Source organism: Entelurus aequoreus, linkage group LG18, assembly GCF_033978785.1.
Source record: "Entelurus aequoreus isolate RoL-2023_Sb linkage group LG18, RoL_Eaeq_v1.1, whole genome shotgun sequence".
Lineage (NCBI taxonomy): Eukaryota > Metazoa > Chordata > Actinopteri > Syngnathiformes > Syngnathidae > Entelurus > Entelurus aequoreus.
In genome coordinates this window covers 26,945,070-26,966,895 of record NC_084748.1, presented here as the reverse complement: position 1 = coordinate 26,966,895, position 21,826 = coordinate 26,945,070, and the positions used below count along the sequence as shown (strand labels likewise).

The 21,826-nt window shown below is 40.5% G+C and overlaps 1 protein-coding gene across 2 annotated transcripts in view; it reads left to right on the top strand.

Moving 5' to 3' along the window:
* gstcd (glutathione S-transferase, C-terminal domain containing) overlaps positions 1 to 21,826 on the top strand; it is a 143,964-nt gene that overhangs the window by 26,152 nt on the left and 95,986 nt on the right. For both annotated transcript variants that reach the window (XR_009821860.1, XM_062026825.1), the window contains exon 4: positions 9,355 to 9,448. Coding sequence is in view for 1 of the 2 variants with exons in the window: in XM_062026825.1 (XP_061882809.1) it covers positions 9,355 to 9,448 (94 nt within the window). In the remaining variant the exon portion in view is untranslated. The remainder of the gene's footprint in view (positions 1 to 9,354; positions 9,449 to 21,826) is intronic.

Below are 21,826 nucleotides of genomic sequence, written 5' to 3'. Positions count from 1 at the left end.
ACTCTTTCAATGTCTACTCTGTCTATTTGTATTTGTGTTTGACTTTCCCTTCTACTGTTACCGAATGACATAATTTTTGTTTTACTGAGATTCAGAGATAGTCTGTTTTTGTCAAAGCATCTTTTTAATTTGTTCATTTCTTCTGTTATTTGAATTAGCTTCTGCGTGTTCTCTCCTAAACGAAACACCACGTTTCATCTGCAAATAGTACTAACTTTAAGGCCTTTGTAACTTTACAAATGTCGTTTGTATAAAGATTGAATAATTTTGGTCCCAGTATTGATCCCTGGGGTACGCCAGGTTAAGTAACTATTAGTTACGGTTGCAGGAGGGAGTTGTGACGGCACAGAACCACAAGGGGGAAATATTGCTCTATGTATTTATTATATATATATAAACAATATAATTTAATAAATAATGAACAATATAATTAATTCAACAACAAAGGAATGGAGTGTGACAAAACCCAAAGGGTGAATGGTGTAAGACTATGTGTAGAAATTAATTGCTGAGTGTTACCAGAGTGATGAGTGAGGAAGCGGACAAATCCAAAGGGACTAGGCAGAGAAGGTCCGTGTCCAAGCGGGGGGTCGGGATCCAAGAGGCAGTCCGGGAAGCAGGGGGAGAAACGAGGAATGACGAGACTCATAGCTCGACACGTGGAACAAAGGCAGACTGCAGGAAGGACGACATGGGCAAACGTGAGACCATACAAACACGACGGTGGAGAACACAGAGAGCGAAGCAAGGTTTGCATAGAGCAGGATGATAGCTTACTGGACATCAACAGAAGGTTATGTTCCGGCGCGGGATGGCAGGCTTTTGAAGGCAAATCTGATCATCAGCTCCAGGTGTGCAGATTGCCGGCGATTGATTGCAGCTGTTCACTGCCGCCTGTCTGGGGTGCGCTTTGCGCGCGCCCGGACCATGGCACTATTAACTAACAGGCAGCAATTTCAAGTTTCATTATGAGTGCAGTTTTGATTTTCCAGTAACCTCAGGGTAGATGTTTTAGAATATTAGCTCAGGGGAACAGCTCCTCACTATGTATGGAGACACATAATTATGTGTTCCCTGATTGTCAGATGGACGACTAAAACAAATAGTGTCAGAACTAAAGGGCATTAATCGGCACTATAGATCACATATTTTTTCACAACAATCAGCCCTTACTGATCGGCGGTCGATCGATCTGCAAATCCCTACATGAGACCCTTGCTCTTCTCCATTTTTGTTTTGTTCGTATTTGTTGTAGTTTCCAACTGATGTGTTTGATGCGACATGTTTGCTATTTTGGGGAAAACCAACTGTCACAAAAAGAGACGACTAGAGACAGTTCTGTGCAGTAAAACGAACAACATTAGTAGACCGCAGACCTCAGCCAATGCCCAACATGTCCGGATTGTCATGATCCGTGGCCCGGATCATGTTTTGTTTAGGTTTTGTTCTGTTAGTTTGACTCCCCTAGTTCCTGTTTTGTGCACCCCTGGGTTTGTTTTGGTTACCATGGGTGCTGATTGGGTTCACCTGCCTCTGATTAGTGTTCGGCACGCTCACCTGCTGCCGGGCACTAATCAGAGAGCTACTTATTCACGTTGTGCGCCACACTCTGTCTGGCTTCCTTAATAGCAGTATGCAACATGTTACGTTGGATTATTCCTGTTTCTCGATTCCTGATTCCTTTGCTAAGTTTCTGCCTTAGCTTCCCGTGCGATCGGCACGCTTTCCTTTTATTTGTTTCCTGTCTTTTTGTATGTCGTATGATTTATGAGAAATAAATCATATCCTAACTGCACGCTTCTTCCGGAGTTTCCCGTCTGCATCCTGGGAGAACAACCCCTGCATAAAAATGCGACCCCGACGTGACACGGATTTGGTAAAAAAAAATACTATACAGTATCTGATTGATTCATCCAATTATTTGATTGTTTTAAAATTATTTTTTCTCTCTCTGAATGTTCTGAACTCCTATTTCTATGCAGTGTTGTTTTGAGCAGAATAATGCGAACATGTAAATGAGTTAATCAATCAATGAATCCATCAATGTTTATTTATATAGCCCTAAATCACAAGTGTCTCAAAGGGCTGTACTTAACAGCACCTCTCCTGGTTGCAACCATTAAGCGCACAAACTGTTGCCTCACTTGCTTAAAAATGTGCTTTTTAATTGATTCCACACCGTCGACACCTTTAGATTTTATTGGCCACTTCTGGCTGGAAGAGAGTTTGTAACATGATAATAAGTAGCGTGACAAGGGTGACAGATCTAGGGGAGGAGGCAACAGGAGCTGGGTTGGGAGGACGGTGTGTCTTTTACATGATGCCGGATTAAGTTTAATTGGACAGTTACCGTGAAACATCAAAATCAGACATTCACACCGTGAGGAATGCACGCTCACAAAAACGTACAATGGTCGCCACTATATCCCGGCCCAGTGAGAGGGATTACTAGGATGGCTCTGTGCCGCCACTGTCACGTCTGCTGTGCAGCTGTTGTACTGTCATGGCCGAGGTGCCAATCTGTGTGTGTGTGTGATCATACGTGACAGTGTGTGTGTGTTTAGTGTTCTCCCGAGGCACAGGGAGCTCCGCTATCTGATACAGAGACACACAGTCCTTCCTTGCCGCTAACCAGTATCATCTGGTTTCACTATCCCACTCAATAAATACCTAATAACCTATTTCTCACTTCATTTAACTCACACTGATGCATGCCAGTCAAAGTGCAGTCATTGGCAGTCATCCAAATAACAACACAACGGTGAGTCTGCTCTCAAAGTTTCGGCCCCTAGGAGTAAAATCCTGTTTGGTATCACACGCTGATTGATTCAAGTCTTAGGGCGTTAAATCGTTCGCAACTGGACTGCTTGGTTTGTCGTGGAAGACGTTTCGCCGCTCATCCGAGTAGGCTTCATCAGTTCGTGCTCATAGACTTAGATTGGTCAGATCTAGTCCAAACGGTTGGTGCCAAAAACCCAAATAATTATACTCCAAGAACGAGTAGGGTGTGCTTGGGCAAGGATGGCTTCGCCCTATCGTGGTGAGAAAATCAACTGTTTTAATGCAAACGAGCAATCCTAACTGTCAAAGCCAACGACAGTCGTTGAAGTTAAAATTCCCCTTGTGAGCATTGAGGTATTGTGTGGCAGAACGATCGCTGTGGATCAATTACTATCAGTCCAAAATAGTCAGAATCCCCCGACTATAAAAAAATTTGGCCGGGGGCCGAAAGCGGACTGCATGTTAAGTAACTGTGTGTGTGTGTGTGTGTGTGTGTGTGTGTGTGTGTGTGTGTGTGTGTGTGTGTGTGTGTGTGTGTGTGTGTGTGTGTGTGTGTGTGTGTGTGTGTGTGTGTGTGTGTGTGTGTGTGTGTGTGTGTGTGTGTGTGTGTGTGTGTGTGTGTGTGTATTTATATGTATGTATATGTATGTATATGTATATATATATATATATATGTATGTATGTATGTATGTATATATATATATGTGTGTATATATATATATATGTATATATATATGTATGTATATGTATATATATATATATATATATATATATATATATATACATATGTATATATGTATATATATATATATATATATATATGTATGTATGTATGTATGTATGTATGTATATATATATACTGTATATACACACACACACACACACGTTAGGTCAGAAAAAACACAGAGGCTATATCATTACTAAAATACCATGACGAGCAGGGTAACCTCAAAACAGGCTTGTAGGGATGATATAGCCTCTGTGTTTTTTCTGACCTAACGTGTACCAAGATGTATTTACTTTTCTAAATAAAGGGGACCACAAAAAATTACATTATTGTTTTTTTTTTAACAAAATATCTTACAGTACATTAAACATCTGTTTCTTATTGGAATCGAAGAACAATTTTGGCCTTAAATAAAATAGTGAACATACCAGACAACTTGTCTTTTAGTTGTAAGTAAACAATCTAAGGCTCCTGGAAAAAATAGTTTATGAACAGGTCGATGGTTACCTTACCACTAATAAACTCATGTACAAATTCCAATCCGGCTTCAGAACTAACCACTCCATTGACACATGCCTTCTCTATCTGACCGACCACATCAAACATGAGGTGGACGCGGGCAAATACTGCGGCATGGTCATGCTGGACCTTCAGAAGGCCTTTGACACCGTTAACCACGCTATACTGTTAGATAAGCTCAGAGCAATCGGATTTAACAAAACCTCATTGAGCTGGATGCAATCTTACTTGGAGGGGAGGGAGCAGGTGGTAGAGGTGATCGGCACCGTGTCGTCCCCCCCCCCCTCTCAGTAAGCTGTGGAGTCCCCCAAGGCAGTATATTAGGGCCTTTACTGTTCCTAATATACATAAACTACTTGTCATCTGCATGCGACTGTGAATTGTTTTTGTTTGCGGATGACTCTGCCCTGCTGGTATCCGGCATGGACAAGTCACAGGTGGAGAAAATCCTCAGTGCTGAGCTCTGTAGAACTTGCACCTGGCTCGCTGACAACAAGCTATCCATACACTTGGGTAAAACGGAATTCATCCTGTTTGGGTCCCACATCAACCTTAAGAAAGTCAATGACTTCACTATAAAAGTGGGTGACATTGTTATCACCAGGAAAGATGAGGTCACCTACCTAGGTTCCATTCTAGAGGCTAACCTTTCCTGTGATAAAATGGCAACCAAGGTAATCAAAAAGGTCAACCAACGAACGAGATTTCTCTAAAGAATCTCCTCTCTGGTCAACAAGAGCACATTGAGGATTCTGGCGGGAACTCTCGTTCAACCCTTTTTTGATTACGCATGCACCTCCTGGTACCCTAGCACCTCCAAAACCCTCAAATCTAAACTCCAAACATCACAGAACAAGCTAGTCAGATTACTTCTAGACCTCCACCCCAGATCACACCTCACCCCAACCCACTTCTCCAAAGTGGGCTGGCTCCGGGTGGAGGACAGAGTAAAACAACTTGCACTGAGCCTAGTCTATAAAATCCGCTACACCTCCCTGATACCGAAGTACATGTCAAACTACTTCCTTAACGTAAATGACTGCCATAACCACAACACCAGGGGGAGCTCCACTAACCACGTTAAACCCAGATTCTGATCAAACAAAGGTCTTAACTCATTCTCTTTCTATGCCACATCAATGTGGAATGCGCTCCCAACAAGTATAAAAGAAAGGGCATCTCTATCCTCCTTCAAAACCGCAATAAAAGTTCACCTCCAGGCAGCTACAACCCTAAACTAACACCCACCCCGGATTGTTAATAATCAAATGTAAACAATCAAATGCAGATACTTTTTCTTATGCCTTCTGATCTCTCTCTCTCTCTCTCTCTCTCTCTCTCTCTCTCTCTCTCTCTCTCTCTCTCTCTCTCTCTCTCTCTCTCTCTCTCTCTCTCTCTCTCTCTCTCTCTCTCACTCTCTCTATGTCCACTTCTTGCTGTACATATCCTATCAAGTCAGACCTACACTGTTCCAATATCCATTTCTCTGTTCTCAATTGTTGATGACTGATGATAACAACCAAACCTAACCCCCCCCCCCCCCAGCCCCCTCCACACCCCGGATTGTAAATAATGTAAATAATTCAATGTGATTATCTTGTGTGATGACTGTATTATGATAATAGTATATATCTGATATTATATATCTGTATCATGAACCAATTTAAGTGGACCCCGACTTAAACAAGTTGAAAAACGTATTCGGGTGTTACCATTTAGTTGTCAATTGTACGGAATATGTACTTCACTGTGCAACCTACTAATAAAAGTCTCAATCAATCAATCAATCCTAATTTGGCTGCAGACATATGCAGTAACATATTGTGTTATTTATCATTCTATTATTTTGTCAAAATTATAAAGCACGAGCTGTAAAAAATGAGTACTAATCTTGTTAATTTACTGTTCATATTTGCTTATTTTTTGTTTCAACATGTTCTGTCTACACTTCTTTTAAAATGGAATAATCACTTATTCTTCTGTTGTTTGATACTTTACATTAGTTTTGGATGATACCACAAATTTGGGTATCGATCCAATATCAAGTAGTTACAGGACCATACATTGGTCATTTTTAAAGTCTTTATGTGTCCAGGGACATATTTCCTGAGTTTATAAATATAATATGAATAAAATAAAAAAAAAGAAGAAAACAATTTTGTGACAATAAAAAATATCGATGTAATCATAGTAGTGTCGACTAGATACGCTATTGTACTTGGTATCATTACAGTGGATGTCAGGTGTAGATTCACTTATGGCATTTGTTTAGCTATTCCTCGTCCTGCAGGGATGATACTTGTAAGAAACGTACTTTAATTGTCGCCATGGAGACAAGGATTAGTGATTTAGAAGAAGTTAAAACACTACCGACTGCAGAAGGACATTAGCCACTAACTAGCTATCCATCCAGCCATCCATTTTCTACCGCTTGTCCCTTTCGGGCTTGCGGGGAGTGCTGGAGCCTATCTCAGCTGCATTCGGGCGGAAGGCGCTAGCCATGGTTAAATCACCTCTTGCTGAGCAGCGTTTCAGGGTTACAACTTCACCTTTATCCTTAGTTTTTAAGCCAGAATGCGTCCCTTCTCCCTTTTCTGTTGACACACCATGTCTGCTTTTAAGTACTCCGTGATTGTGCGCTGCCGAACATGCTCCTCTGCTCGTAAAACTAGCAATGTCATGACGTAACGACGACGCGCCGTCATGCCTGTAAAAAAAAATGGGGAACCGGTACTTTTCAAACAGAGTATAGTACCGTTTTTGATTCATTAGTACTGATATACTATACTATTACCGGCATACCGTACACCCTAATATATATACCCTAATATATAATATACACATATATATAATATACAAATAATATATATATATATATATATATATATATATATATATATACATACATACATACATACATACATACATACATACATACATACATATATATATATATATATATATATATATATATATATATATATATATATATATATATATATATATATATATATATACACATACATACATATATATATATATATATACATATATATATATATATATATATATATATATATATATATATATATATATATATATATATATATATAATGTGTATATTATTTGGTTATGCAGACCAATTGTCGCAGCAGCTGTCTGGGTGGCTGGTGTCAGACAACATGGAGTTGCAGCTGCTGGATGGGGAGGTCCTGGGCTTGTGGTTACACGTGGTCTGCGGTTGTGAGGCCATTTAAATGTACTGCCAAATTCTCTCAAACACCTTTGGAGACAGCTTCAGATAGAGAAATGAACATTTAATTCATGGGGAACAGCTCTGTTGGACCTCCCTGCAGTCAACATGCCAACTGCACGCTCCCTCAATACTTGCAAGATCTGTGGCATTGTGCTGTGTGATCGAACTGCACATTTCAGAGTGGACTTTTATTGTGGGCAGCCTAAGGCACACCTGTGCAGTAATCATGCTGATCAATCAGCATCTTGAGATGCCACACCTGTCAGGTGGGATGGATTATTTTGGCACAGAAGAAATGCCCACTAACACAGATTTGGACAGATTTGTGGACAGTATTTGAGAGGAATAGGTATTTTGTGTTTATCGTAAAAGTTTTAGATCTTTGAGTTTAACTCATTAAAAATGGGAGCAAAAAGAATAGTGTTGTGTTTATATTTTTGTTCAGTGTTTGTATATATTTATATGTGTTTATGTATATACAGTATGTTCAGTAATGCGGACGCTGTATCGATCCGTTGTGGTGAAGAAGGACCTAAGCTCTCAATTTACCGGTCGATCTGCGTTCCCATCCTAACCTATGGTCATGAGCTTTAGGTTATGACCGAAAGGACTTAGAGATAGGGTGAGAAGCTCTGCCATCCGGGGCGAGCTCAAAGTAAGCCGCTGCTCCTCCACATCGAGAGGAGCCACATGAGGTGGTTCGGGCATCTGGTCAGGATGCCACCCGAACGCCTCCCTAGGGTGGTGTTTAGGGCACGTCCGACCGGTAGGAGGCCACGGGGAACACCCAGGACACGTTGGGAAGACTATGTCTCCCGGCTGGCCTGGGAACGCCTCGGGATCCCCCGGGAAGAGCTGGACAAAGTGGCTGGGGAGAGGAAAGTCTGGGCTTCCCTGCTTAGGCTGCTGCCCCCGCGACCCGACCTCGGATAAGCGGAAGAAGATGGATGGATGTTTTAGTAACACTCTTAATGTGTCACTCAAATGAGAGTTGGGTCGAAGATAATACCCAGATTCTTTACCGAGTCGGATGAGTACATGCTGTATCTAGAGGTCCAAAATTCCCACATCTGCGGTTTCCTCCAAGGTTTCTCATTGTATCCCTTTGGGTTGAGTTTTTTCTTGCTGATGTGGGATCTGAGCCGAGGATGTCGTTGTGGCTTGTGCAGCCCTTTGAGACCCTCGTGATTTAGCGCTATATAAATAAACTTTGATTGATTGATGAGATTAGTCACGCAATTAATTTTGAGTGCACATGCTTCTCTACCTTCCTTGCCGATAGTTACCTGAACTATATGGACAATAACATTGCATTTGTGACAAATTTTTTTATTTTTTTTAAAATTTGAATCGTACAAGCAAGTAATAACCTGCGATTAATAATGATTAATCCAAGTTCCAAAGCGTGATTAATCTGAATAAACAAAATAGCACCAAATTGTAAAAATAAATTGCTTTCCCCAATGATCACCTTACTTCTAATAGTAAATGTCCCTAGCCTTTATACAAGGAAATGCAATTTTTACTAATTCTCAGCTGAACTTATTGCATTATTCCATTTTTAATTCTAAGAAAAACACATATGTTTGTATGTGTTTTTCTTTTTATATTTTGAACGTGAAGTACCAACAAATATGTGTTATTGTATCGTAGACAGCAGAAGACTCAGGAGGAAGGACTAAAACAAAGAAAACATTGCATTTCCATAGAAGGCAAAATGATATGGTAACTTAACAAAATGTACCCTAGAAAATCTGTCTTTCAGGGAGGAACGGATGCCTCGGCTGTATTATATTATCTTAGGGATGGCTCACTGTGCAACACTTTGAAAAGCCCTGGCGTTAATTCATTGTATATTGTAAGCATCGACGTAGCAACTGCTAAAACAAAAACATTGAATTTGAAATACTGTAAAGTGTCGATGTTTGTGCCTGACCCTGCATCTTGATACCTTTTTTACTCTTCAAGAGTGAGTACACAATCCATGTTTTCCCTCTCAGATGTGATGCTGAGCCTCAGGGCTGTATGATGGGTTTCCATGGTAACATGTATTTGTTCCATGTTCCCCCAGGAAAGTGGCATAGTGGCAGCCTTCGCTCCTCATCCTTGTCCTGAGTGGACGCTCCCGTGGGACAGCTTACCAGAGGCCATCAACCCCGCTGAAGGTAGTCTTAAGATTCATGCTTGTGTGTCTTCACTGAATGATTAACTATGACGTAAGGGAAAGAGTAGCATGAACTTCCTGCAGTGTTTGTAACAATTACACGTACGTTCAACAACTATTTGAAAAAGTGCCGCAATGCATCCTGGGAAGTGGGATGACAACCAAGTCGAGTTGACTACCAAGCACACTTTGTAAATACAGTTATGTTTGTGAGGGCACAGTCATTTGTTTTAGTACATACTGTAATAGTAGTCGTAGTTTGCTTATGCTGTGTCAATTTACCATTCCAAGTTGTGATTGATTATTTAAGGAGGTTCCAATTATTGATCCATTGTCTGTTTGAACTTTGTTGTCTAGACAATCGATGGCAAACGCTTGCAAATGAAGGAGTGTTTTCTTCAAGTAAAAAGCGGTGGCTCGAACCCAGTGGCGGATGCTGGTCTTTCAGGGAGGGGAAGCTCAATTTTGACCTACATCATAAAATGTGTTGGTTTATTTATACGTAAATTCTACCCTCCGTTCTTTTTTAAGAAAGTGATCTGTAAACCTGTCGTACCAAGAAGACGTCTTTTCCAGAGATTTGACAAGTGTCTTCTCAATGGCCAGCAGAGCTAGGCTGCTTAAACGGCCTTGGCCCATGGTGTTGCGGTGTAAGACTTGAACCGCTTTATACGCTTTAAACTTTCTAAACTCTCTACACCTGCAGATGTAGCTCCAATCGTTGCCACTAATGACAATAGTTTTTACACCTGTGCGCAATTGTGTGCATTATAAATGTAGGTTTGTTGTTCAATAAAAAAAAAACATTCAAATTATCTGCTATTATGTGCAGCTTGCGAGCTAGCTGGGACTGGCTTTGAGACGGTGGATGGGCTCAGCAGCACACGCTGCTCGGTGGGGACAGAAACTGCAGAGTGAAAGAAGTCAGTCTCCAAACACAAAAAAACACCAGAAATAGAAGCTCTATTTTTCGCTAGTCGTTTTTAACAAAGAAAATGTCACTAAGAGGATCAGGAAAGTTGCCGGTTCAACTCAGAACAACAGAATGAATGTTGAAAAATGCTCCCACGGACGTTTACAACACAAGATCGCTGATTCGCTCATTTCGCTGTCAATCAAAAAGGGAATCAGCCTTAGACAGATCATCCAATCATCATGCAGAAGTTGAGCGTCCGGGCCAACCGAGGCCGGCCCACTGCCCCACAAGACCCCCACTGACGCTGAGTGTCTGATGGAGGGGACAAAGCCCAACATTTATCCAATGACTCGTCTCGTTTCGCTGCACTGTAAGCTCCCCCGTTGAACTCTGTGGACGGCCAACGTCTACACTGTTTAAAGCACCGTGAAGCTGCGGGAATGACAGAGAGGAAAGCTGCGTCGTTACCAGTGATAAGAAGCTGATTCTCAACATATTTAGTCAATAACATGTACACACAACACTATATATTTAATCACTTATTTTTTGACATTTTAGGGGGAAGCTGAGCTTCCCTTGCAGTCTTAGAGCAATCGCGTCTGCTCGAACCACATCTTGGGTGACTCACTGCCTTGTGCATGCTAGTTGCTTATATTCTTCAAATTTACCATTGTAAAAATGCAGACTACTTTCGCTATCTACTCTGGAAGGGGTGGCAAGGCACTGGTTAGAGGCCTTCAGGGAATGTAATTAGTGGGGTTTTTTTCCTCGTGTTTTTCCAGCCACTTATTTTCTATTCATCTCGTTCAATGATAGCAGCAATGTTGATATCTCCCTGTGCAACATTATGCTGGCTCGAAAGCACATGTTTCACCACTGCGTAATCAAACTAAAGACAAAAGGCAGACAGTTTGCCCTGAACCCTGAGTGGGTAGGTTTTCCACACACATATTGCAGCATTTCTTACAAGTATTAATATACCTGAAAAGCTAATCTAACGCATGCAGGTTCTTTAAGATAACTCGTGTATTTGGTAAAATGCACAGATGTTTGTCCTCACGATGTTGAGCATCACCCAGTGGGGCAGAATTGTAAAAGTATTTGAATAAAATACTCAATGTACTCTCAAGGTTGTGTACAGGGTAAACCACAAATATTTCAGTTTTTGCCCGAAATCAGAATCAGATTGCCATTGTTTATTGCCATTGTTTGAAAACGGGTTCACAAACTAGGAATTTTTCTTGGTGCAATCGTGCAACATAAAACACATATAACACATATTTGGTATTAAAAAGAGCTGTAACTGAGCTATCAGATCTTATTATAGACTTAGAAGGAATTCAAGGAATCCAAGGAGCTACTGTTAGGAGTTATTGTTCATGTGCCTGATGGCCGAGGGGAAAAAACTGTTCAGGTGGCGGGAGGTGTGGGTCTGGATGGAGCGTAGTCTCCTGCCTGAGGGGAGAGGGGAGAATAGTTTGTGTCCAGGGTGAGAAGAGTCAGCTGTGATCCGACCCACACGCCTCCTGGTCCTGGATTTCACAGGATTCTCACTTGACTGCTTGTACTCTGTTGCGGTTAGTCACAGGTCGAAGGACAGCTACAGTCACCCACCGCTCAGAGCTGCATCAAGACACGCCCTTCCAACCCGGTTGTGTGCTTAACAGTAAAGAAAGATTGGAAGTTTGATGATTATTGCAAAATCAAACCAAACAGCTGTCTGTGAAGCGGCAAAAGCAGTGACCATGAAGTACCGTCTTTTCCGGACAATATGCCGCTACTTTTTTCCGAAGCGTTGAACCCTGCGGTTTATACAAATGTGCGGCTAATCTATAGAATGGATTAAACAAATAAATCCAACAATGTACTAAAATAATCAACTTTAAGAAACAGTTCAAGCTCAAAGTATTTACATAGTATGGGAAAGAAGAATCCTGATAAACATATTTAATCTCATACAGGATAAATAAAGACATCTATTATTTTTCTGTTTTGTTTGATCAGCCGTTTTACTGCCGTGTTATACAGGCACCGTTTGGAAAAAATTCAGGTGTGTAAAGAAACATTTACAAAATCTTTCTATGTAAATATCTAATTTCACAACATACCAGTATATATATGCGGCTTATAGTGCGGTGTGGCTAGTATATGAAAACATATTTTTTTCTTCTAAAATTTACTGTGTTTGAATTATATTGCTTGTATTCCGACAAATAAATTATTCCCAGAAGCGAAAACCAATTACTTAGGAGCAATGTTCACAGACTCTAGAATTTGGCTCGTTAGCCTCCTGTTGCAGTCGAGCGATGATGATGATGATGACGGTGGGTTCCGTGACCGATGGAAGGGGCCTCGGCCTGACGGCGGCAAGTCTGAATGGGTCGCTCGCCTTTACGGAACCTCACAGTGTGAGGAAGACGTGGCAGAACTTCCAGCAGCGCACCGCATTGCTGGAGAGAGGAAACCGGTTGATTGCTGCCCAGTAAGTGTGGGCATTTTTCTTATGATGCGTCCACAAAATGCAAGTCCTCGCATGCAGGAAGATGCTAGAGAATGTCTGACGCATCGCAACAGCCAGTTTTAATGCATTGTTGCAGCCTGATGATTTTTGTGCGTGTCATGCCATGTGCGTTTGCGAGACGAGCGGGGTAAGGCCATGCTCGGGGGGTGTGGCCACAGTGTCACAGTGGCGACCTCTGGCCTCCTGCAAGATACGGAAATTACGAGTAAAAAAATCTAACTATGCAATGGAATAAATCCCTATACTTTATTAAAACAAGTTTTGTCGATTGATATCAAGGATTATCTGTCGGTGGAGTTCCCGCACATATCGAAATATCTGGTGCTCCAGACGTCATCATACACGACAAATCAGATTAAATCTCAATGTTGGTGTTAACATACTTTTTCTGTCTTTTTACACATTGAAATCAGAAAGGACGCGAAATTCCGGAAGTCCAGGCGTCCCCAGGACGCGGATTTTTTGTTATTTAAATTTTTTTTACAGATTATCGCTTTCCGCCGGTGTTTCGTTTTGTTTATATTTGCCGGGTCAAATTATTAAATATTACCGTATTTTTCGGACTATAAGTCGATGTTTTTTTCATAGTTTGGCCGGGGGTGCGACTTATACTCAGGAGCGACTTATGTGTGAAATTATTAACACATTAGCGTAAAATATCAAATAATATTATTTATCTCATTCGCGTGAGCGACGAAGCAAATGGCAGCCATCGTCAACCACACACGTCAACCAATAAGAATTCGGCATGGGAGGGTCATGGCAGAAGTGCATTGTGGGTTTTGGAATGCTAACTGCTATATGCTATACGCTACTGCCGGAGCTATTAAAATGGATCACATCAACATTGGCAGTAACTTATAAAAACTGAGAAGGGCTGAACTAAAATGGCACCAAAAAGGAAATCATATACTGCAGATTACAAGCTGGACGTAGTGAAATACGCACCAGAAAACGGCGATCGAGCCATTTTTAACAACAGATGGTTGTCCAAATCTGACGGGGAAAAATGTTGGATAATGCAGGATAAAGTGACCATCAAAAGCAATCTGCTTTTGTATAAAGTTAAGTTAGGTTAAATTTAATTATTATTATTATTATTAATTATTATTATTATTATCATCATTATTATTTACCGTACGGTATATCAAAAATAATATTGAGCAAAATTTAATTGAAATTTTGTCGTGTGGCCCTCCAGCAGTGCTCGGGTTGCTTATGCGGCCCCCGGTGAAAATTAATTGCCCACCCCTGGTATAGCATGTTCTATATGTTATAGTTATTTGAATGACTCTTACCATAATATGTTACGTTAACATACCAGGCACGTTCTCAGTTGGTTATTTATGCCTCATATAACGAACACTTATTCAGCCTGTTGTTCACTATTCTTTATTTATTTTAAATTGCCTTTCAAATGTCTATTCTTGGTGTTGGATTTTATCAAATAAATTTCCCCCAAAAATGCGACTTATACTCCAGTGCGACGTATATATGTTTTTTTTCTTCTTTATTGTGCAATTTCGGCCGGTGCGACGTATACTGCGGAGCGACTTATAGTCCGAAAAATACGGTAATCGACTTCAAAGTAATGCACTTTCCAATACAATTTCTTAAATTTTAATTCGCCGAAAATTTTATCGATCACAAATACTGCATTTCCGGTATTAGGTCTCCCGCATGTTATTGTTTTGATCATGGCAAGCAATAAACCCAAGAAGCAAAGCTTCAATGACAAGTGGCTTCAAAAGCCACTTTTCAGCAAATGGCTCACTTATGACGATGGAAAGCTGTTTTGCACGCCATGTAAACGGGCTAGGAAAAAGAACACCTTTACGAGCAGGTGCACTGATTTTCAAAGATCCAGCCTCACCAGGCACCAAGTAGCACCCTCCAATTTGGGTCCCTACAGTTATGCTCTTTAATCGGAATGATGAGGCCGTCGATTTGTTACAACTCTTTATTTATTTTTTCCACAAAGCCAAGCGGACATCCACCATGTTTATGGCCATCACAAAGCCAGAGATGAAATGCTAGAAGCATAAGTGTCACTGTATTAAATGACATTGAAACTAACTTGCAAAATTCTAAGTTTGTTGGCATTATTTGCCATGAAATTGTAGATGTGGCGGTTTTTAAACGACTGATGATCTACATACAGGTAAGAATAATCAATTAAATTTGTCATATGCATGTATGCCCTGGCACACGATTCTCATAATTTCATGACCGAAGCAAAACACTTTTTTTCTGAAATAAATACACCTACAACTTATTGAATACAAATATAGAAAAAACTATCGGCAGCGGTAAACTTTAGATCCATGAAGGAAAGAAGAAAGTAAATGAATGTTTATAACTGAATACATTTACACATGCATAAAAATTAGTTTTCTTTCGTGTAATTTTTTTAATGAATTAAGTAACGTTTATGACAACCTTTTTCCAAAACACAATATAGAATGTGAGATATAACAGGTTAATGCATACATTTATCATTTGTTTTCAAAACGGTTACAAAAAAGTGGGACCCCAAATATTTACTATGAGACCCCATTTTTATGACTTGATGGGGTCCCTGGGACCCCATTTTGAAGAATCCTAGCGCCATGACTGAATCTGCAAAAGCATGGAGGCCTACAACTTCTTTGTGTGTGGCTGGGTCAAGGACATAGATATCAAGACTCTCACGGACAAACGCGTTGTTTTTCGCTCAGGTGAGGTTACATTTCATGATTCAACGTTGCGTCTTGCGAGGGCGCGTCCATGTAAACAAACTGACCGTAGCACCGACAGCTGATACCCGTGACTGCATATCCATTTAACAAACTAACAATTACTGAATCATCACCATGTTTGATTTTTGTCCTGTACTTTTGACACATTTAACCTTTCCTGACAAAGTATAATTTACCCTGACTTTCTGGTTTCTGTTTGTTAAAAAATCTTAATTCAGACAATATCAAGATAGTACTTCAATGGAAAATACTAAACGAGTAAAGTATATTAAAAATATATCAAACAAACCTTTAACAAAGTGGTCACTGCAAACTTGTGCGTTCTTCGGCTCTGCTCTTTGGACTGGAGGGCGTGAACCTTTTCTTGTCGTTTTTCGTAAAATGTTGCACTCTTCCGCCCTTCTCTCGAGGAACTCTGAAGAAATGTTTATCCTTTTCGCGATTTGAACGGTTCATACAGCCCAAAACAACGCAAGCGTAGGGCATTTTTCTTTTAGAAAGGCTAAATGGCGCCTAGTACCCACTGAGAACAGACGCTGTCTTGACCGCGCATATTTAATAAGCCCGACGTGAGCGGGACGGGACGTTGTGAAAATCCAAGCAATTGACACTGCAATGATACTGCGTTGGTGTTTCATAATGGCGCCAGCAGCTGGATTCAAAAAGTCACATGCAAAAAAATGTTGTTTTTTTTCCTTCTCTACAAACAAATAACTTTGCAAAAAGAATATCAAACGTGTAAATAGTAGGTGAGCCAAACCGTAAAGCGGAAAAGAAGAACAAGAAGAACTTTATTTGGCGCTATAAGATCAAAATGATCCCATACTTTAGAGGGGTGTCAAACGTACGGCCCGCAAGTTTTATCTGGCCCGCGGAATGAGTTTGCTAAGTATAAAAATGAGACAAAATTTTGGAATGAAATAAACCGCTGTTCTAAATGTGTCCACTAGATGTCACAATAGCAATTATTTGTCTCTTTCTAGATGATGCTACATATGTAAAATAAATAAGCCACATTATGTGCACCAGTCGAGGAAAATGAGCAAACTACATAAATAACATCCTGTAATTTGATTTTGATATTATATTTTTATTTTGATGGATTGAACATTAACACCAATGAGTTGACTGCTGAACATTATCACATAATTTATTCAGAAAGTATAAATAACGACAAATAAAGATAGAATACTATTAACCGCAACATGTAAGAGTGAAAAAAAAATCCAGCAACATTATGATTTGTAAATTTTTAGAATGTGCTTGTTCTATTTTTAAACAAAGAAAACAATCTGAAGTTGTTTTTATTTTTCATTTATCGTGGTGTGATTTTCTTGGGAGTAGATTTTTCTCCACGTGGCCCCCGATCTAAAATGAGTTTGACACCCCTGTTTTAGAGTTTTAACTTTTTTTCAGTTCCATTTACACCAGGGGGTCTCAAACACGCGGCCCGCGGGCCAATTGCGGCCCGCGAGACCTTATTTTACGGCCCCCACCTTAATATGAAAGTTTAATGTTAGTGCGGCCCGCAAGTTTTAAATGAATGGCGCTTGACAGCGTTGTGTGCGGAGCTGAAGGAATCTACCAATCACGGTGTGGTATAAGGCTCTAGACACGAGGGCGTGCCGTGATGGCACTGCCTTTAGTGTCCTTTAGAAACTGTCACCGCATCATCTTTTTCACCATACTAACAGCTTGCAGGCCCAGACTCATGGGTGAGGCTTCTGCAGACACACGTAAGTTATTGCAAGACATACTTGAGGAACAGCCATACATGTCACACTGAGGGTGGTCATATTTTATTTTATTTATTTTTTAACACTGTTACAAATATGCGCCACACTGTGAACCCACACCAAACAAGAACGACAAACACAATTAGGGAGAACATCCGCACCGTAACACAACATAAACACAACAGAACAAATACCCAGAATCCTTTGCAGCCCTAACTCTTCCTGGCTACAAAAACACCCCCGCTACCCCCAACTCGCCTCCTCCCAATCCCCCCACACACACCTCAATCCCCCCGCCCCCATCTCCCGAATTCGGAGGTCTCAAGGTTGGCAAGTATGCATTGACGTCAGTTGCGTGATGCAAGCAGAGAAACATTTTGCTGCTTTTCCACGACACCAGCACACGCTCTTCCTCCCTCCCTCCCTGCCTCCTTCGCTCGCCCGCCTGCTTGCTCCCGTCCCCGTTGTAAACAGTCCGGGCGGGGAAGACGAGCGGTCCGGTAGCTTCCAAAGCACTCCGCCGAAGGACCTAGCGACAATACAAAAGTGTGGTGCACTTGACCCCAGCGCTGATACTCCGACAGAGAGTCGCTGGGCGAATCAGACGTGTAACACGTTAGTGGTGATGTTAGCCCGTTCGGGGCTAATTGTGCTACCGTAACTGTAAACTCCACGGCGAGCCCCGACACCCCGATGTGTCTTATTTCATTTAATTTAATTTCATTTTTATTTATCTCCTTCATTGATGTGCATCTTTGATCGATAGACAATTATACCTCAATTATTCAATTATACATTTACACACCAAAGCCTGAGAAGGAGCAGGATGAAGAAAAATCTTATATTTTTCTGCCCCCTTCAACATAATACGTAGTCTTACTTAATGATATCATATAAACCAACAATTACATCCAAATATAACGAAAACAAACAAAAAACCACACAAAAAAACACAAAAAGTGCAAAACTTCATGAAGTACAAACCGAACAAAAAAAACAAAATAAGTAATATACACCTCACGGGATGATACAAAACAAATATAAAACCAGGCAAAAAATAAGTAAAATAATAAATATAAAGCAAAATGTAAACACGTATGGCTGTCCATATGATCGTATTGTTCTGTCTTTATATATTTTTTCAATTGGAATATATTTTTACAATCTTTTATCTCATTGTAAAGAGAATTCAATAGTTTAACCCCCACCACTGATATGCACATTTGTTTTAAAGTTGTCCTTGAATACTGATGTTGGAAATGACCTTTTCTTCTATAGTCTTCATTCTCAGAAGTTGCTAGGGCGGGAAAGCCATTCAAAGAAGGTGAATTCATTAAAAAGTGCATGTTGGATTTTTTTTAAGAAATCTTTTCTTGCGGCCCAGCCTCACCCAGTTTCTGCATCCAGTGGCCCCCAGGTAAATTGAGTTTGAGACCCCTGATTTACACCAATGATGTTGATAAAAAAAAAACAATGTCAAACAAAACACACTACTCCTCCAACTTCTTTCAGAATGAGCTGTCAATCGTGAGCTGAAAGAAATGTTTTTTTCTCAGTGACACACATATCAAGGTCTTTAGGGACACAGTTTGACCCATCACTAAAAAATACTTTATTTCACAAATCCACAGGAATAATCACAAAAGTTCTGAAAAAAACTGCTGCTATGGCTATGTTGATATTTTTGAGGACTGCCATCGTTTACAATCAAGCTTCTCACATTCGCCAAATCCAAAACAACACCTCTCAAGCCCAATTCTATTTGTTTGCACCTTAGCAAGAATGTTTGGGGTAATTGCGATTTGTGATATTTATCCTCCAGTACATATAATTGTTTTGCTAACCGCAGTGGGGAGTGTTTTGTGGATAGCAACGCAAAGCGTAAGGGCACACAAGATCAACAATTATTTCAGGTAAGCAGAGATATGAGATATGCGGCTAAGAGACAACCATTATCTAGATCAACAAGGCCAAGGGTTGAGGTGGGTGGGAGAACAAAACAACAACGATGAGGAGACCACATAGTTGTCATAGTTGAGACATGCCCCTATCGGATCCTCCGGGGCTTGTTTTTTTGGAGACCACGACAACAAGTTCCCATGTCTTCCTCTTGGCTTCCAAGAGCATGACATAATTTAAACTGGCAGAGTCGAAACTGGCGCCGTTTGTCTCGCGCTGGATTTTAATCAGAGAGAGGGGGAAAGCTATATTTTGATGGGTTGCACAGTTTACAGTAACACTGTTCAACAGCACTGCAGATTACAGCTTCAAGAAACAATTTATTATATAATCCTGAGAATGTAAGTGTCAGACCTGATGGATAAATCAACCAATTGAAGACATGGAAATCCCCTTTCCCCCCGGGAAGTTAAAAAGGACGCTTATAATAATAATAATAATAATAACTGGGATTTATATAGCGCTTTTCTAAGTACCCAAAGTCGCTTTACATGTTAAAAACCCATCATTCATTCACACCTGGTGGTGGTAAGCTACTTTCGTAGCCACAGCTGCCCTGGGGTAGACTGAATTGCTCTGAAGTATGGTTGCACAAAAATGACGATACACAATATAAATCAGGGGTGTCAAAAACTGCGGCCCGCAGGCCAATTGCGGCGCTGTCTTCAATTTGGTCTGCGAAACGTCAAGAGTTAAATAAGGAATCTTGGAGGGAGGGATATTGCTTTCATTTTAAATACCGTCTTTGATGCTGCCATTTTGTCACCATCAAATGGACAATGTGAATAATTGAAATCAATTACTTTTAATTAGGGATGTCCGATAATATCGGACTGCCGATATTATCGGCCGATAAATGCTTTAAAATATAATATCGGAAATTATCGGTTTCAAAATTATCGGTATCTGTAAATTTATGACTTTTTAAAACGCCGCTGTGTACACGGACGTAGGGAGAAATACAGAGCGCCAACAAACACATTTTGGGAGAATATCCGCACCGTAACACAACATAAACACAACAGAACAAATACCCAGAACCCCTTGCAGCACTAACTCTTCCGGGACGCTACAATATACACCCCCCCACCCCCCGCTACCCCCTAGCCCCCCAACTCAACCCCGCCCACCTCAACCTCCTCATGTCCCAAATTCCAAGCTGCTGTTTTGAGGCATGTTAAAAAAAAATAATGCACTTTGTAACTTCAAATAATAAATATGGCAGTGCCATGTTGGCATTTTTTTCCATAACTTGAGTTGATTTATTTTGGAAAACGTTGTTACATTGTTTAATGCATCCAGCGGGGCATCACAGCAAAATTAGGCATAATAATGTGTTAATTCCACGACTGTATATATCGGTATCGGTTGATATCGGAATCGGTAATTAAGAGTTGGACAATATCGGATGTCGGCAAAAAAGCCATTATCGGACATCTCTACTTTTAATTATGTTCTAAATGGAGAAATGTGCAGCATTCCCTAATATGACCCATTGCAAACAACCTTCCCTAGTCATGGTGCAAAAGAAAAAATATCCAACCAACACAAAATGTCAACAGACATGGTCACACATAACACAACCTGCTCACTGACTTTGTGGATATTATGAAAAATGTCCATACACCATAAAAACATCTAAATTATTTAAATCCATTACAAACCAAGATGGGAGAATGCAAAACATTCTCCACACTTATCCATGTTGCATTTTAGCTGCTTGATATTTCTGATTGATCACAAAATTTTAAGGAGGTCGTCACCAAAGTAAACAAGGTAAGATACTTTACCATAACATACTCTTAATATCCAATTATATTAATTATATATACATATATAAATATATCCATCCATTTTCTACCGCTTGTCCCTTTCGGGGTTGCAGGGGGTGGTGGTGCCTATCTCAGCTGCATTCGGGCGTAAGGCGGGGTACACCCTGGACAAGTCGCCACATATATAAAAATAAATATGTAGTTACTTTTCATGCAGCCCAATGCGGTCCCCAAGTCAAAAAGTTCGGACATACCTGATATAAATGATATATATACATTTGGCCGGCCATAGAGTTTTTAATACTATTGTTTTATCATGATAGTGCTTGTTGATGACACATACTAGTTGCGTCCCGCCAATTTGACAGCGACAAGTGTAAAAACGCGTCCTCAGCGTGCTGTGGCATTTTTGCCAGCGAGCTAGCGGCTAACGTCCATCCAAAGTGCAAAGCCACTTCTACGTCAGCAATCCTCGCCACCATGTCGGCAAATAAACTGTTTTTCTACAAGTATTATCACTGGAGGACGAGGAATACCTAAACTTGTTACACTACACACCGTAAGAGGATATGCTAACCGCAAAACTTGAGCTCATGAAAGTAAACAATGCATAGTTATCGCAGGAGGCTGCAATATACAGTTTATTAGAATATATACTGTATTTTAGGCCATCTCTACCCTGAAGCAATGCATTGGTTGCTTATCAGTCCATAATCAAACCTGTGATTTTCATGCAG